Raw genomic sequence first — 18,373 nt, forward strand, 5'->3', positions numbered from 1 at the left:
GCAGCAAAACATTATTCTGAGACCAGAATATTTTGGTGGCATACTGGGAAGCTCCAAACCAAAGACTTTCTCCAGGGATTTCGACTGAGATATAATAATGTACTGTTGGGCCAAGCTGAGGTCCTCTGGTTGGATTTATCCCACTGCTGTGCTTTCGCTCTATGGATTTTTTGCCAATTGTAGAGTGGCAGAGCCCTTTCTTACACCATACCTAATTGGACCACATAAGAACATCTCTGAAGAAGTGGTAAGATTGAAAGGAACACGCTCATGTGGTCATTCATGCAGATGTGTACTAAGTCAAGTCAAATTAGGGCTGGGCGATATATCGAATATACTCGATGTATCGCGGCTTGTTCTCTGTGGGATGTAGAAAATTATTATATCGTGAATATTCGAGTATACGTTCAATTGTCACGCAGTCGCTTTTAGTCGCGGGCATTGAACTACAGGTTTTTCTCACTCTTTCGCATCTCTCAGCACAGAGAGATAAAACAAGCGCACCTAGTTACGTATGTCACATGCTGTCGTGCCTGCAACGTCCTACGCCCAGCAGCATGTAGCAGCAGCGCGTGCTATGACAAATGGAGGAGGGAGAATTAATTCCCAAGAAAAACAACGCAGGATCCATCGTCTGGCGGTGGTTTGGGTATAAGAGGGAGGACGTTGAACAAATAAACGTAATATGTAAATTATGCCACAAAAGCGTCGCCACAAAAGGTGGTAGTACAACGAATTTATTTCACCATTTGAGAACCCACCCGCTAGAAAACCAAGAGTGCTTGAAACTCCGCACGAGCGCATCTCCGGCCAGTGCCATATCGAAGAAAGTGCCGAAGCAACCAGCACTGACGCAGTTGAGCCTGGCGTCTTCTTTTTCCAGAACAACACCATACGACAAAAATAGTCAAAAACAGAAGGAGATAACGTCCGCAGTAACGTAAGTAATGAATGTTTAAAATCAGCACATTGTAGCGAATTCGGGGTAAAGCGCAACCACAGGAACTGCCGCGGCCCGGAGGCGAACCCGTACCGCCCGCACCGCGGGAGACATCGCTAACCGCTCGACTAAAGGGTCAGACCCCCCCCCCCCCCCCCAGCTAGTGGCCAGCGTGTCTACTTATCCCTGCACGTTACAATATATTAATGCAGTATGACCAAGAATGTTTTAATGTAGACACGTAGAATCATCATACTGGCATGATTGTGTGCATCAAAGTGTTAATTCAAGGCTAAGGCAAAATATCAAGATATATATCGTGTATCGTGACATGGCCTAAGAATATCGGGATATTAGTAAAAGGCCATATCGCCCAGCCCTAAGTCGAATCAATTTTATATGTATAGCCCAATATCACAAATTTGCCTCAAAGGGGGCTTTACAGCAACACAGCATCCTGTCCTTAGACCCTCACATCGGATAAGGAACAACAAAACTCGGGGAGAGCAACAGAGGAGAAATCTCTCTCCCAAGACGGACAACATGCAATGGATGTTGCGTTTGCACACACACACACACACACACACACACACACACACACACACACACACACACACACACACACACACACACACACACACACACACACACATTGTTAGCAGTGCTTATCTCAGAAAAGCATGCACAAGTCATTTACGTGAGAAATTTACCTATGACCAAAGATCGCCATTTTTATGCTGATGAGCACTGAGTCTTGCCCCCCCCTTTTTTTTTTGCTTATTGTCTTTACAATAAATGTTAACTTGTTATCTTGCTTTACTGCTTTGTCTTTTTCTACAGGTGACTAATTACTTGTTCCCCATCTGGACATACTCCTACCTGGTCATTCTCTTCCCTGTATTCTTGCTGACTGACTTCTTGAGGTACAAGCCCCTCATTGTTCTACAGGGGCTCTTTCTGGTGACCAACTATATCCTGCTCTGCTTCGCCTCCAGCCTGCCTGCAATGACCTTCCTTCAGGTTTTTTATGAAAGATGTTCTTTGCTTATAAATATCAATTGTGGGGTCTGAAAATATGTTCTTTTCTGATTTGAACCCATTATATATCTATTTCTTTATTTATCATTTCTACAATTTCATCCAGACTGCTAGCATAGTAAACGAGCATTTATAAATCAATAATGTTCTCAATATTTTGTTCTGATTACAGGGCATGATCCTAGAATCAAAGAAGGTTGAAGCAGTTAATCTCGATACGTTTGACAGAAACGTTTCATTACTCATCTAAGTGACCTCTTCAGTCTAAACTGACTGCAGGTATCCCCACCCTTATAAACAATACGGTGGCATAACGACTCAAACCAATGTCCAGTTTCATATACAAATCGCTGTGACCATTAGCAAGTGTTTCAATGGCCATGTGTACTAGTCACAGCGGAGTTGGGAATGTTTGCAATCACAGCATTGTAAGATGGTAAGCTGTACTCTTAGCCCTCCCTCGGTTCAGGGATGGCCGTTCCCTCTTCACATAGATGGTCTCTGACTCCCCGTTGAAACCAACGTTCCTCCCTATAATACTGATTTCAGTCATGCAACTGTATTGTTTATAAGGGTGGGAATACCTGCAGTCAATTTAGACTGAAAAGGTCACTTAGATGATAGATGAGTGATGAAATGTATCTGTCAATAAACGTATCCAGATGAACTGACTCAACTTTCTTTGATTTTCTTACCAGGATTATAGAGCACACGTTTACCCTAGAAGTTTATCGAAAGACATTACTATCGTAAATCAAAATGTTTTCTGTAGAACAGCACAGACAGGAGCCATCGTAGAAATTCAATCCTGTATATGTGTTTTCCTCAGGGAAAACATATATACATAGTTTGTTTGTTGTTTCCTAGGGAGGAACACAGGGTGACATATAAGAGTGGAGGAACATGCACACAGGTGAACTATATCTTATGTAAAAGGCACGATCTGAAAGGGATTGGAGACTGCAAGGTGGTGACAGGGGAGAACGTAGCTAGGCAGCAATGGCTGGAGGTCTGTAGGATGACTTTGGAAACCAGGAAAAGGAAGAGAGTGAAGGCAGAGCCAAGGATCAAATGGTGGAAGTTGAAGAAGGAAGACTGTTGTGTGGATTTCAGGGAGATGATAAAACAGGCACTGGGTGGTAGTGAAGAGTTGTTGGATGGCTGGGCAACCACTGCAGAAATAGTGAGGGAGACAGCTAGGAAGGTACTTGGTGTGTCATCAGGACAGAGGAAGGAAGACGAGACTTTGGTGGTGGGATGAGGAAGTACTGCAAAATATACAGAGGAAAAAGTTGGCAAAGAAGAAGTGGGATAGTCACAGAGATGAAGAAAGTAGACAGGAGTACAAAGAGATGCAGTGTAAAGTGAAGAAAGAGGTGGCAAAGGCAAAGGCGCATGGTGAGTTGTGTGAGAGACCAAGCTGGAAAAGATGTGCAGCAGGTAAGTGCGATCAAGGATAGAGATGGAAATGTGCTGACAAGTGAGGAGAGTGTGTTGAGAAGTTGGAAGGAATACTTTGAGGAGCTGATGAATGAAGAAAATGAGAGAAAGAGAGAAGGTTGGATGATGTAGGGATAGTGAATCAGGAAGTTCAGTGGATTAGCAAGGAGGAAGTGAGGGCAGCTATGAAGAGGATGAAGAGTGGAAAGGCAGTTGGTCCTGATGACATACCTGTGGAGGCATGGAGATGTTTAGGAGAGATGGCAGTGGAGTTTTTAACTCGATTGTTTAACACAATCTTGGAAAGTGAGAGGATGCCTGAGGAGTGGAGAAGAAGTATACTGTTACCGATTTTCAAGAATAAGGGCGATGTGCAGACCTGTAGCAACTACAGAGGTATAAAGTTGATCAGCCACAGCATGAAGATATGGGAAAGAGTAATAGAAGCTAGGTTAAGAGGAGAGGTGATGATTAGCGAGCAGCAGTTTGGTTTCATGCCACGAAAGAGCACCACAGATGTGATGTTTGCTTTGAGAATGTTGATTGAGAAGTGGAGAGAAGGCCTGAAGGAGTTACATTGTGTTTTTCTGGATTTAGAGAAAGTATACAACAGGGTGCCAAGAGAGGAGGTGTGGTATTGTATGAGGAAGTCAGGAGTTGCAGAGAAGTATGTAGGAGTGGTGCAGGATATATATGAGGGAAGAGTGACAGTGGTGAGGTGTGCGGTTGGAATGACAGATGGGTTCAAGATGGAGGTGGGATTACATCAAGGATTGGCTCTGAGCCCTTTCTTGTTTGCAATGGTGATGGACAGGTTGACAGATGAGATCAGGCAGGAGTCTCCGTGGACTATGATATTTACGAATGACATTGTGATCTGTAGCGAGAGTAGGATGCAGGTTGAGGAAAGTCTGGAGAGGTGGAGGTACACACTGGAGAGAAGAGGAACGAAAGTCAGTAGGAGCAAGACGGAATACCAATGTATGAATGAGAGGGAGGACAGCAAAATGATGAGGATGCAAGGAGTAGAGGTGACGAAGCCGTATGAATTTAAATACTTGGGGTCAACTGTCCAAAGTAACGGGGAGTGTGGAAAAGAGGTGAAGAAGAGAGTGCAGGCAGGTTGGAGTAGGTGGAAAAGAGTGTCAGGAGTGATTTGCGAAAGAAGGGTACCAGCAACAGTTAAAGGGAAGGTTTACAAGATGGTTGTGAGACCAGCTATGTTATATGGTTTGGAGGCAGTGGCACTGACGAAAAGACAGGAGATGGAGCTGGAAGTGGCAGAGTTGAAAATGCTAAGATTTTCATTGGGAGTGACGAAGAAGGACAGGATTAGGAACAGTTATATTAGAGAGACAGCTCAGGTTTGACAGTTTGGAGACAAAGCAAGAGAGGCAATTATTCATTTATTGAATTATTTTGTTAATAAGTATTCCATGTGTAATGTAGTTGTTTGTCAATTTTTATTTGGCATTAGGAAAAAAATGTTTACGGAGTGATAAGAGTGATAACGGGTTATAGAGGCTATTTTGCATGAATATGAATACTGGTGTGCCTTGAGATTGTGGCTTGCTCTTTGGTGTGCCTTGGGCAGAAAAATTCTGAAAACCACTGTATTAGAGGGACAGCTCAGCTTGGACAGTTTTGGGGAGAAAAAGCAAGAGAGGTAAGATTGAGATGGCTTGGACATGTGTGGAGGAGAGATGCTGGGTATATTGGGAGAAGGATGCTGAATATGGAGCTGCCAGGGAAGAGGAAAAGAAGAAGACCAAAGAGGAGGTTTATGGATGTGGTGCGAGAGGACATGCAGGTGGCTGGTGTGACAGGAAGATGCAGAGGACAGGAAGAGATGAAAACGGATGATCCGCTGTGGCGACCCCTAACCAGAGCAGCCGAAAGTAGTAGTAGTATTAGTTCAAAGAATCGGGCCCTCTGATTGTAACAGTACACTCACCTACAGGTCAACTATGCCGTGGTAACTTCCACAGAGGTGGCCTATTTCTCTTACATCTACAGTGTAATACCAACTGAGAGGTACCAGCAAGCCACTGGTTACTTGCGCAGTGCTATGCTGGCTGGGTACACTTTTGGGGCCACCCTGGGCCAGCTGCTGGTCTCCCTGGCAGGTAGGGTTTGGGGTTATATATCATAAACACTGAATCAGAAAGTAAATGATGGAATCTGAGTTAACGACACCATGCCAGAATTAGCAACAAACAATATTATGTGAAATGATTGAATGCTGCCATGCTAAACATAGGAATTTTGTTGTGAAACAAGAGCAATATTGCATTTGCCTCTCTGGGGTTGTGTGTGTGTGTGTGTGTGTGTGTGTGTGTGTGTGTGTGTGTGTGTGTGTGTGTGTGTGTCCAGCAAAAGAGAATATTCCTTGATGGATATAACAATAAATGAAGAATGTCTTACTTTATGGCAAAATTAAGTGAAGAAAAACTGTCAAGGAACTGTACTGAAGCATAACTTGAAACAAAACTCTAAACTCAGAGCTGAGCCATGATCAAGTTTTACCTCCTTTTTACAGGGATGGACTACTTCTACATCAATGCTATCACTCTGGGGATAATGAGTGTAGCTTTTATTGTGTCCCTCTGGCTACCCCTGCCTCAGCGCGGCATTTTCTTCCAAGGTAAAATAGCTGGGTCCCAGCGGGAGGAAGAGGTAATGGAGGAGAAGAAGGGGGGTGATGAAGAGGCCGTGAAGAATGAGAAAGAGGTTGGCACAGGGGCACAGAAGACAAAAAGGCAGGGCAGCGGTAATTGGTGCAGCAGGGATAACGTGGTCCATGCTAGCCAGCTGCTCTGGAGAAGCTTCAAGGAGTCCTACTCTTCCAGGCAATTTTTTTTCCTTAGCAATTAGTCACTCCACAATCCCCTGTCAGTAGACATCATATTTAATGAAAAGGATGTGTGCAGAGCAATCACCTTTTGTTTTCTCCATGCCTATTTTCAGCTCTTCCTCACAAGGTGTTGTGATTAACAGTAATAATGTCTTTATACTTGAAGTACTAATTGTCATTACAATCTTAAATGTGAATGATTATCTAGGCATTTGGTCTATTGGTCCTTGTGGTGGGCATTGGCCACAGCCGGATATGTGCAGGTCTTCAACTACATCCAGCTGATGTGGGACCACATTGAGCCTTCAGCAACATCATCCATCTACAATGGAGGGGTAGAGGCTGTCTGCACTCTTGTAGGTAGGACAGGTCACTCTAATTGTGTACTTAAGACAGCAGGAATGAGAGGGACAGAGAGAGACAGAAAAGGTGGCAAATACAAAGGAAAGAGACAGAGATGTACTACAGATTATTCCGGATATGATCCCATATCCTTATACTTGAGATAAACCTTTTCAACTGAGCTGCAACATTATTTGGCTCATAAACAAGATGAAATATTTAGATAAGGTATGTGTTGAAATTAATACTTAAGAATCCCAAATAACATCAGATCACATTGTTGTGAGTGAAAATGTTCCATGATAGAAAGCAGAAATTATGATCTCTGATAGAGGTCAAAGATCAGGATTGCCTTCTCGACACTTTTAGAACAGGTACCAGGATCCTTAGTGGGATGAAGATGCCAGACAGGCAATGTAGGAAGTGCACACATAAAAAAGTATGACACTAGTAAAAGCCACCATGTCCGATTACAGACAGACCTATAAAAGGTCTGCAATTGAGAACTCAGCATTCCCAATCTTGTAAATATAGGACAGCTGATTAAATGGATAATATGTATCGACTGAGAAAGGGGACTAATGGTTTCACAGTCCTGTTGGTTTGCTTCCAAACTGGCTCAGTATGAGAGAGAAATAAGTAATTGCTTCAATGAAGGAGATAGAGTTGTCGTGTAATGGTTCCTCTGATTATTGCTGATAGCTGGGTTCTAAGAGATAGATTTAAGTGGTTGACTGTGATGGATAGGGGCTGGTGAGCAAGTGCATGGACAGACATACAGTTTCCCATAATCAAGTAGGCACCATGTCCTCCCCTCCGCCAGTGTCCAGGAAGAGGGAGCTTATTTCTAGAGTTAATGAATGAGTGCACAAATGCAAATTGTTTTGGAGAACACAGTGCTGATGCGCTGGCACACTCGGGAAGGGTCGTCTCCACGAAACAGCAGGTTTATCACTCCATTTGTTCCTTCCCCGGGCCAGGTGCTGCAGCTGCCCTCTCTGTGGGTCATGTCAAGGTGATGTGGGACGTGTGGGGAGAGATGGCTTTAGGCTTATTCTCAGCAGTGGGAACGGGAGCCGTGTTTCTCATGGGGCTCACCAACAGCATCTGGGCCTGTTATGCTGGTTATGTTGTTTTCAAAGCCTCCTACATGCTCCTCATCACTATTACGACGTAAGTTCCCAACAACACAAACAAGATATATTGCTGGCCTGTGTCAGTGATTCTGCACTGGTGGAGCAGGATCTTTTTAACATTTCTTTGTGGGTGGAGGGATGGTACAGTAACATTGCATCAAGCATGAAATAAAAATGGGACTTCGACAATTGATTTGTCTGCATGGCTGTCCTCTGATAAAAGCTACAAACTGGTTTTAGACAGACTTTTTATGCACATAGATCTTGTTGAGGAAAATTTGACCTTCACTTAGTTTCAGGCATTGATCTGGAAAATTTTATATGGCATAAATGAAAGCTGAATGAATTCATTCACCAAAGAAAAACGATGGGAACAGGAGTGAGACAAGTCTAAACTACAAAGGTGCTACTACTACGACTACTACTTCTTTTGGCTGCTTCCGTTAGGGGTCGCCACAGTGGATCTTCCATTTCCATCTCTTCCTGCCCTCTGCATCTTCCTCTGTCACATCAGCCACCTGCATGTCCTCTCTCACCACATCCATAAACATCCTCTTTGGCCTTCCTCTTCTCCTCTTCCCTGGCAGCTCCATATTCAGCATCTTTCTCCCAGTATACCCAGCATCTCTCCTCCACACATGTCCAAGCCATCTCAATCTTGCCTCTCTTGCTTTGTCTCCAAACTGTCCAAGCTGAGCTGTCCCTCTAATACAGTAGTTTTCAGGATTTTTCTGCTCAAGGCACACCAAAGAACAAGCCACAATCTCAAGGCACACTAGTATTCATATCTGTGCAAAATAGCCTCTATAAACCGTTATCACTCTTATCACTCTGTAAATGTTTATTTTTATTTACTAATGCCAAATAGAAATTGACAAACAACTACATTACTCATTAAATATTTGTTAACAAAATAATTCAATAATTGATTTTAAACTTTGTAAAATTTCGTCAAAAAGAGCAGCAACACAACCATTTAAACCAGACAGGTCACACAATTAAAACTGAAAAGAAGGAGACACAGAAGAGTGTGTGTGTGTGAGAGAGAGGGAGAGAGGAGGAGGAGGAGAGAGAGCAGCGTTCCTGGTTGAGTAAATTCATGTCAACAGCATTGATTTGAAAACATAACTGTAGTCTAAACTTGTAAAGGAAAAAGACGCACTGAGAATGAAAACGAATTTTCATGCAAAATGTGAATATAACCAGTGTCAACGCACTTGACATCGAGTTGAAAAGAAAACTTTTAGTCGGAAATTGTAAATGTAACTTAAATTTGCCGCATTAAAGCATTTGCTATCGTAAATATGTTTTTGGGGTTGTTTTTTTTTTTGCCTACCTCCAAACTAGTGAGACCCATGTGCCTATTGGTGCTCGCAGATCTTTTTAAACTGACGAGAGGGCCACTAACAAGTCCTGTTCAACAGAGAGCCGTGACCTCCTGTTGTTCTTCATGTAAACCAGAGTAGAGAATGCCAACTCACACAGGTAGGCAGTGGGGAGAAGAAGAAGTTGCTCAATAGCTTTGGCTGGAGATTGGGTGCAAAAGCCAACCAAAACTGATCCAGTAGGAACTCACTAAATTTGAGCTTCAATGTGCGGTCCATACGGAGCTCTGCGCATTCCTCTCTCTCTCAAAATTAGCTTTTCTGTTGAGGATTCCTGATTGAATGGGTCTTGAATCCAGTCATAGTCCTCGATGTCGGCCACACCTGGAAAATAGCGCTCAAACCTCTCTTTTAATGTCTGAGGGTGTTCGGCAAATACAGCGCACTCCCTGGCTGCCTGTGGCGCGGCTGATGCCAGTGGGAATATGTCCCTGGAGCCTTGCTCCAAAGCCTCGTGCCACAGTGTAAACTTGCCCATAAACCCCTGAATCTTGTCTGTGGATGACAGAATGTTTTCATTCCTGCCTTGAAGCTTGGCGTTTAACTCGTTAAGATGCCCAAATATGTCTGCAAGGTAAGCCAGCTTGGCGCACCACGTCTCATCTGCAAGCTTGTCCTTATGTGTTTGTTCACTTGAAAACTCAAAAACCTCTTCTTGAAGCTCATAAAGATGGGACAGGACTTTCCCCCATGCAGCCAACACACCTCGGTGTGGAGGATAAGGCTTTGATGATCAGCTCCCATCTCAGCGCACAGTTTGGAGAAGAGGCGAGACTTCAGGGGCCTTGATTTGATGTAATGTGCCATCTGTACAGCCTGATCCAGTACCTCAGCCAACTCCGGGGTCATGGGTTTGGCAACTAATGCTTCTCGATGAAAAATACAGTGGTTTGTCACAATATTTGGGTTTTGTGCTTTCACTTTGGCAATAAATCCTCTCACTCTCCCAGTCATGTATGCCACACCATCTGTGCAAAGACTGACGCACATATCCCAGGTCAGACTTTTCTCTTTTAAAGTTATGTTACCCTGAATATTTCTCCTCCCATTTTATGGCTTTCAGTTTCTTTGCAGAAGAGAAAAGTCTCTTTAATAGAGTCACCATCAACGTAGCTGACGTTTGCCAGAAGTTGGGCAGCCCCACTTATGTCAGTGGATTCGTCGATTTGTAGAGAAAATTTGCCGCTCATCTGCAGTTTCTCGGTCAATTGTTGCTCAGTTTCATCTGACATGTCGTCGATTCTTCTTTTGATTGTATTGTCGGACGCAGGCACGTCTGATACCGCATTTGCGGCATCTGGCTCTAGCATGACACCTGCAGTTTTTGTTTTTTGTTTTGCAAGCGGGGAGGATGAGTGTCTCAGCTACTGTGATGTTTCTCCTGCTTTGCAATAAGCGCCGCTAACATATAACTTGCCTCCAACGCCTTATCAGACACTTTCACACAATCCATCAAACGATCTTGCTGCTTCTGGTTCAGAACCCGTGCTCTTTTGAAGTATGCCAAGTGTCTATCAATGTGTAAGGGATGTTTGGTTTCCAAGTCTCTTCAGCTTGCTTGGCACCAATGTTAGCATTAGCCAACTTCTCCCGGCAGATGACGCACTCGGGCTGAGGGCTGTTGACATCCCCGGTCCGGCTGAAGCCGTAACACATGTAGCTTTCGTGATACTGTCTACTGACAGTCTTTTCACAGTTGTTATCCTCCCTCACACTGGCTGTCAATCAGGGCCTTTGATGTGTCACACTCTAATAATTCCCACATCTACTGCGCGAACGGTGAAAACTGGGGTTCCCTTTGACAGAAGGTTTTTAAAGAAATTGTTTTTAGGCGGATAATTTGTCTCTGCCAGGGAAGAGGAAAAGAGGAAGGCCAAAGAGGAGGTTTATGGATGTGGTGAGAAAGGACATATAGGTGGCTGGTGTGACAGGAAGATGCAGAAGACAGGGAGAAATGGAAACGGATGATCCGCTGTAGCGACCCGTAACGGAAGCAGCCAAACGTAGTAGTAGAAGTAGTAGTACTACTACTACTACTTAGTAGTGGTAGATTGGGAAATGATTGTGTAAAAAAAATACTGACAGGAAATTAGAAATTAATTATTAACTTTTTAGTTGTATATTGTAATAACAATGTGTGCTTTCACAAAATCCCACGGCACACCTGGACTTGCCTCACGGCCATGGATGTAATAAAGTAGAACTGGACACGGCGCCGCCGCTCAGCCTTGCAGCCAATTTGTTCCAGTGGTCACTCCCGGTGTTGCAGCGAAAAATCCCCTGCGGCCCAAAAGCATTTTCCCCATAGACCACCATCGTAAAAGAGACGCCTGTAAAACTGTTGACAGGACACCTGCAGCTATAATCATGGTCAATTATTACTCTTTGAATTGGATACTGTAGCGAATTCGGGGGACAACGCAACCACAGGAACTGCCACGGCCGGGAAGCGAACCCGTGTCGCCCGCACCGCAGGAGGCATCGCTAACCGCTCGACTAAAGGGTCAGACTCGCGGGCCAGCGTATCTTCTTATCCATGCACGTTACATTACCCCCTCCTTCGGAAAGCGCGTCCCCGCGTTTAAGCATATCAGCTTCTTCACGCCTCAGGGCGCATACGCTTCCGATGGCCTTACGGTCGCTCCATCCCACTTCTGACACCAATGTAGCGAATTCGGGGGACAACGCAACCACAGGAACTGCCGCGGCCGGGAAGCGAACCCGTGTCGCCCGCACCGCAGGAGACATTGCTAACCGCTCGACTAAAGGGTCAGACCCGCCAGCCAGCGGCCAGCGTGTCTTCTTATCCATGCACATTACAATACTTTTTAGCCATGGGGTTTTAATCTTTTAAAAAAAATTCCCAAAGCCCAGAAAAAGCACAGAATTTTTTTCCCCTGCATGACGGCACGGCTGTGTACGAGCCGTTCTCATAGCCTAGAGGCATGACGGAATCCCACATATTCAGTGGGCCCCAGGTACCCGGAAGTAACCCGGAAGCCAGAAACTTTTTCGGCGTATGTGCCAGGTGAGCAATTCTCATAGGAATGAACAGGCGCCATTTTTAGATCCGGTATCCAGTTCTACTGTAATGGGAACCTCTGTACTCGTTCACAAACCTGTCTTCATTCGTCACTCGCAATGACAATCTTAGCATCTTTAACTCTGCCGCCTCCAGCTCCGCCTCCTTTCATTTCGTCAGTGCCACTGTCTCCAAAACCATATAATGTAGCTGGTCTCACAAACATCTTGTAAACCCCACATCCAAGATGGCGGCGCGCTGGACTTGGCGGCTACTGCGGCTCCCTGTTCAGTGTTGTGTTTTCTTTGTTATTTATGTTAGTTTTAAGTTTATTTACAAGTGTAGGTCACGCGCTCTTCTACAGCCGTCAGGAACTTTTAAACCTCACAACAGGTTACTCACTTCCCTCCTCCATCATGGACAATTTCCCCATCGATATTATCCGCTCACCGGTCTCGCAGTGGAAACGCTGGCCCCGTCGGCAACGTAAACAGAAGAGGGGGAAACGAGGCCGGCTACATGCTAAGCTAAGTAGCGCTCCCTTCAAAGTTTCCCTCCCCAGCATATTAATGGCCAATGTCTGATCGTTAGCTAACAAAATGGACGAGATAAGACTCAGGCTGTCCTCTCAGAAATGGCTGCAGAACTGCTGTCTGCTGATGTTTACGGAGACTTGGCTCAACAGCAACATAGCCGACTCGGCAGTCGAGCTAGCGGGCCGCACAGCCTTCCGTGCCGACAGGACAACGGACTCCGGCAAAATCCGCGGAGGAGGTTTGAGTATTTATGTCAATAACTCTTGGTGCAAAAATATTGTAACGTGCATGGATAAGAAGACACGCTGGCCGCTGGCTGGCGGGTCTGACCCTTTAGTCGAGCGGTTAGCGATGTCTCCTGCGGTGCGGGCGATATAGGTTCGCTTCACGGCCGTGGCAGTTCCTGTGGTTTGCGTTGTCCCCGGATTTCGCTACAATATAAAGATCGTTGAAAGGCATTGCTCTGCTGATCTCGAGCTCCTTATTGTAGCCCGTGGAATTAGATACCACACAGGACACAATTACTTCCGGGGTTCTTGTAGCTTTAATTTTATTGTTTGAACCTTCGAATGCAGATCGTTTTACTGAGTGCATACATTCCTGTGTCTTTCGAGCAAACAGCTCATAAATGTTCACAGATGTGGCAAGTTTAACAGAAAAGATTTTAAAAAGGGAAATAATAAATACAAAATACGGTGCAAAATACGGCAGTGGACTATGTACGTTAAACAGGGTTTAACAAAGACATGTGGAACTTCCTGAAGATCGCGCAACTTCTCACTCTGTCAGTTACCTTTAAACAGAATTAAAATGCATATAAACCTTTACATCCCAAATACAATGGCATGGTGTGGCTTTATTCACGCCAACATTACCTTGTCATGCCTGCAATGGCGAACAGCGGTCGACGGCTCGCGCCCAAAATCACCGAACATCAACTCCAGTAGCGTCTAAATCAAACCATCTTGTCAAATTACCGACATACAATATTGGTTGGAATAATGTTACAGGTATATTTCACAAGATATTTACCCTTACTTACTACGGAGTCAGAGCACTGTCACACCGCAATCTTCAGGCGCTCCACACAAGAAAAAAAAGAAAGAATACCCAACATGCACTTGGATAACTTGCACGGAGTTACAATAAAAGTCCGCCACTGCCACTTACTGGTCAAAACATGCAATGACAAGCAAAACTATAAAAATACCCTCACAATCTGCCTCACAATTTAAATACATCAAATGACATTTTACATGGCTTGACAGTGTAACAATTACATATATTAACAGTTAAACTATACTAAATTTAAGTGGAAAATCATTTAACATATTTAACAGATTTACCACCCGGCTACATTATGATTCAGTGCAGGCCTTTTTAACTGCCCAGGGAGCTAATGGCCATTACCATCACTGCTGTATACATCCCCCCACATGCTAATGCTAAGGTAGGACTTAAGCAGCTACAATGTGCCATCAGCAGACAACAGACCAAGCACCCGGACAATGCCTTTATCATAGGTGGTGATTTTAATCAGGCTAACCTCAGAACTGTATTGCCCAAATTCCATCAGCATGTCTCCTGCCCCACTAGGGGACAAAACAGCCTGGACTATCTCTATACAAACATTAAGGACTCATACAAAGCTACTCCCTGTCCCCACCTGGGGCATTCTGACCATCTGCCTGTTCCTGGTCCCAGCCTACAAACCCTTAATAAAATGGGTCAAGCCAGCAGTAAAGACAATCACTGTCTGGCCAGAAGGAGCAGTCTCTGAACTCCAGGACTGTTGTGACAACACAGACTGGAGTATTTTTGCACATTCAGCTACCCATGGCTCCCATATAGACAGTAATGAATAGACATCTGCCATACTAGCCTACATTAACTTTTGCACTGAGAGTGTCACAACAAAAAAATCAATCTGCTCCTTTCCAAACCAGAAACCCTGGATGACCAGTGAGGTCCGGCAGCTGCTGAAAGGCCGGGATGCAGCGTTCAAGTCAGATAACTGCGAGGCCTACAGCGCAGCCAGATCCAACCTCAAAAAGGCATTAGAACAGCCAAACATAAATATTCCCTACGAATAGAGAACCACTTTCACAATAACTCCGATCCCCGGCGAATGTGGCAAGGCATTCAGTCTATCACAGACTACAAAAGCTCCAATAGCGGTCCCACTGTCCATGATGCCTCCCTGCCAGACAAGCTAAATTATTTGTATGCCCGCTTCGACAAGGACAATACTGACCCAGCCACAAAAATCCCCAGTCACCCAGAAAACCAGGTGCCCACTCTATCGATCACAGAGGTCAGAAAATCACTGCGCAGAGTGAACACACGGAGGCTGCCAGACCAGACAGCATACTGGGTCGGGTCCTCCGGGAATGTGCCGACCAGATGGCTGAGGTCTTCACAACTATATTTAATCTCTCACTGTCCCAATCCATAGTCCCGGCATGCTTTAAGACCACCTCTATCATTCCTGTACCCAAGAAACCGACATCCTCATGTCTGAATGACTACCGACCCATAGCACTTATCCCCATTGCCATTAAGTGCTTTGAGAGACTGGTTCTGGCTCACATCAAAAGCATTATCCCCCCACACTTCACCCACATCAGTTCGCCTACCGTCCCAAAAGGTCTACTGAGGATGCCATTGCCACTGCCCTGCACTTTGCTCTGACCCACCTTGAACTTAGCAACACATACATCCGGATGCTGTTTATAGATTAGAGCTCTGCCTTCAACACTATTATCCTTACCAAACTAACCACCAAACTCCTCTCCCTTGGCCTCAACCCCTCCCTCTGTATCTAGACCCTGGACTTCCTGACCAACAGACCTCAGTCTGGTAGGTTAGGTGACCACACCTCCTCCACCCTGACCCTCAGCACAGGTGCCCCTCAAGGCTGTGTTCTGAGCCCCCTCCTTTTCTCCCTCTTTACTCATCAGTGCCTGCCAACTCACCCTTCAAATGTTATTTATAGTTAAGTTTGCAGATGACACCACAGTCATTGGCCGTATCACCAACAATGACAAAACCACCTACAGGGATGAGATTCAGCACCTCACATCATGGTGTACTAACAACAATCTTGTCCTCAATGTGCAGAAGACGAAGAAGCTGATTGTGGACTTCAGGAGGTCTAGAAGCTGCAGCCACTCCCCCATACATATCAATGGAGTGAAAGCGCAGCGTGTTTCCAGCTTTAAATTCCTTGGAGTCCACATCAGCCAGGAACTTTCCTGGCTGATGTGGAAAAGGCCCTTGTGAAAAAGGCCCAGCAACACCTGCATTTCCTGAGGAGGCTGAGGAGCACCCATCTATGCCCCAACATTTTCACCAACTTCTACCATTGCACCATAGAGATTATCCTGACCAGCTGCATCTCAGTGTGGTACGGCAACTGCACCTCAGTAGACCAGAAAGCTCTGCAGCAGGTCGTCAAGGCAGCCCAGCATATCATCGGTACCCAGCTCCCAGCCATAAAAGACATTTATTACAAACGCTGCCTTCGAAGGAGTCTGAGCATCAGCAGAGATCCCACCCACCCCAACCATGGACTGTTCTCCCCCCTGCGCTCTGAGAGGCGTTACAGGAGCCTCAGAGCCCACACTACCAGGCTCAAAAACAGCTTCTTTCCACAAGCTGTTGCCCACCTGAACCTGGCCACCCACTAAATGTCTGTAGATATTTTTTAATATTTTGTACTCTTGCTCTTTTTTTAACTTATTTTTAACTTTTGGTCTTCATGTGTGTATATCTTATACTGTGTTTCCTGTGTTTGTCTGTGTCTGTCTTGCACTGTTTGGTGAAGCCACAGCCCTCATTTCATTTTTAACATGTGCCTGCACATTGTTTTTAATGACAATAAATGGAATTGAATTGAATTCCCTTTAACTCTTGCTGGTACCCTTCTGTCGCAAAGCACTCCTGACACTCTTCTCCACCCAGTCCACCCTGCCTGGACTCTCTTCTTCACCTCTCTTCCACACTCCCCGTTACTTTGGACAGTTGACCCCAAGTATTTAAACTCATACGGCTTCGTCACCTCTACTCCTTGCATCCTCACCATTCCACTGTCATCCCTCTCATTCACGCATATGTATTCCGTCTTGCTCCCACTGACTTTCACTCTTCTTCTCTTCAGTGCATATACCTCCATCTCTCCAGGCTCTCAACGTGCACCCTACTCTCGCCACAGATCACAATGTCATCCGTGAACATCATAGTCCATGGAGACTCCTCCCTGATCTTGTCCATCAACCTATCCATCACCATTGCAAACAAGAAAGGGCTCAGAGCCGATCCTTGATGTAATCCCACCTCCATCTTGAACCCATCTGTCATCCAACTGCACACTTCACCACTGTCACACTTCCCTCATACATATCTTGGACCACTTCTACATACATCTCAGCAACTCTCGACTTCCTCGTGCATTACCACACCTCCTCTCTCGGCACCCTGTCGTATGCTTTCTCTAAATCCACGAAGACACAATGTGACTCCTTCTGGCCTTCTCTATATTTCTCAGTCAACATCCTCAAAGCAAACGTCGCATCTGTAGTGCTCTTCTGTGGCATGAAACCATACTACTGCCAATAGTCACCTCTCCTTTTAACCTAGCTTCATTAATCTTTCCCATATCTTCATGCTGTGGCTGATTAACTTTATGCCTCTGTCGTTGCTACAGTTCTGCACATCGCCCTTATTGAAAATCGGTACCAGTATGATTCTTCTCCTCTCCTCATGCCTCCTCTCACTTTCCAAGATTGTGTTAAACAATCTAGTTAAAAACTCCACTGCCATCTCTCCTACACATCTCCATGCATCCACAGGTATGTCATCAGGACTAACTGCCTTTCCACTCTTCATCCTCTTCATAGCTGACCTCACTTCCATGCTTCCTGAAACACTATCCCCACATCATCCAACTTTCTCTCTCTCATTTTCTTCATTCATCAGCCCCTCAAAGTACTCCTTCCACCTTCTCAACACACTCTTCTCTCTTGTCAGCACATTGCCATCTCTATCCTTAATTGTCCTTACCTGCTGCACATCAGTCCCAGCTTGGTCTCTCTGTCTAGCCAATCAGTAGAAGTCCATTTTCCCTCCCTTAGTGTCTAACCTCTCATACAACTCACCATACGCCTTTGCCTTTGTCACTTCTCTCTTCGCTTTATGCTTCATCTCTTTTTACTCCTCTCTACTTTCTTCATCTCTCTGCCTATCCTACTTCTTCTTTGCCAACCTCTTCCTCTGTATATTTTGCTGTACTTCCTCATTCCACCACCAAGTCTCCTTGTCTTCCTTCCTCGGTCCTGATGACACACCAAGTACCTTCCTTGCTGTCTCCTTCACTATTTCTGCAGTGCTTGCCCACCAATCCGGCAACTCTTCACTACCATAAGATATAGTCCACCTGTGTGCACTTTCCTCCACTCTTGTATGTCACCCAGTGTTCCTCCCATCTTCTTGAAATATGTATTCGCCACAGCCATTTCCATCCTCTTCGCAAAATCCACCACCATCTGTCCTTTCACATTTCTCTCCTTGACACCATACCTACCCATCACCTCTGTTCCCTTCACCGACATGTCTATTGAAGTCCATTCCACCCCCCCTTGGGTACACTCTCCACCACTTCATCCAACTCACCCCAGAATTC

The 18,373-nt window shown here is 45.2% G+C and overlaps 1 protein-coding gene across 1 annotated transcript in view; it reads left to right on the forward strand.

Annotated features, from left to right (window-relative positions):
* The first annotated feature begins 97 nt into the window (after nt 1-97).
* The window catches only part of LOC130115285 (uncharacterized), a 34,363-nt gene continuing 16,087 nt past the window's right edge, over nt 98-18,373 (forward strand). The window contains exons 1-6 of the mRNA XM_056282896.1: nt 98-247; nt 1,781-1,960; nt 5,379-5,544; nt 5,958-6,267; nt 6,481-6,632; nt 7,595-7,787. Coding sequence (XP_056138871.1) covers nt 98-247; nt 1,781-1,960; nt 5,379-5,544; nt 5,958-6,267; nt 6,481-6,632; nt 7,595-7,787 — 1,151 coding nt within the window. The remainder of the gene's footprint in view (nt 248-1,780; nt 1,961-5,378; nt 5,545-5,957; nt 6,268-6,480; nt 6,633-7,594; nt 7,788-18,373) is intronic.

Source organism: Lampris incognitus, chromosome 7 (assembly GCF_029633865.1).
Source record: "Lampris incognitus isolate fLamInc1 chromosome 7, fLamInc1.hap2, whole genome shotgun sequence".
NCBI lineage: Eukaryota > Metazoa > Chordata > Actinopteri > Lampriformes > Lampridae > Lampris > Lampris incognitus.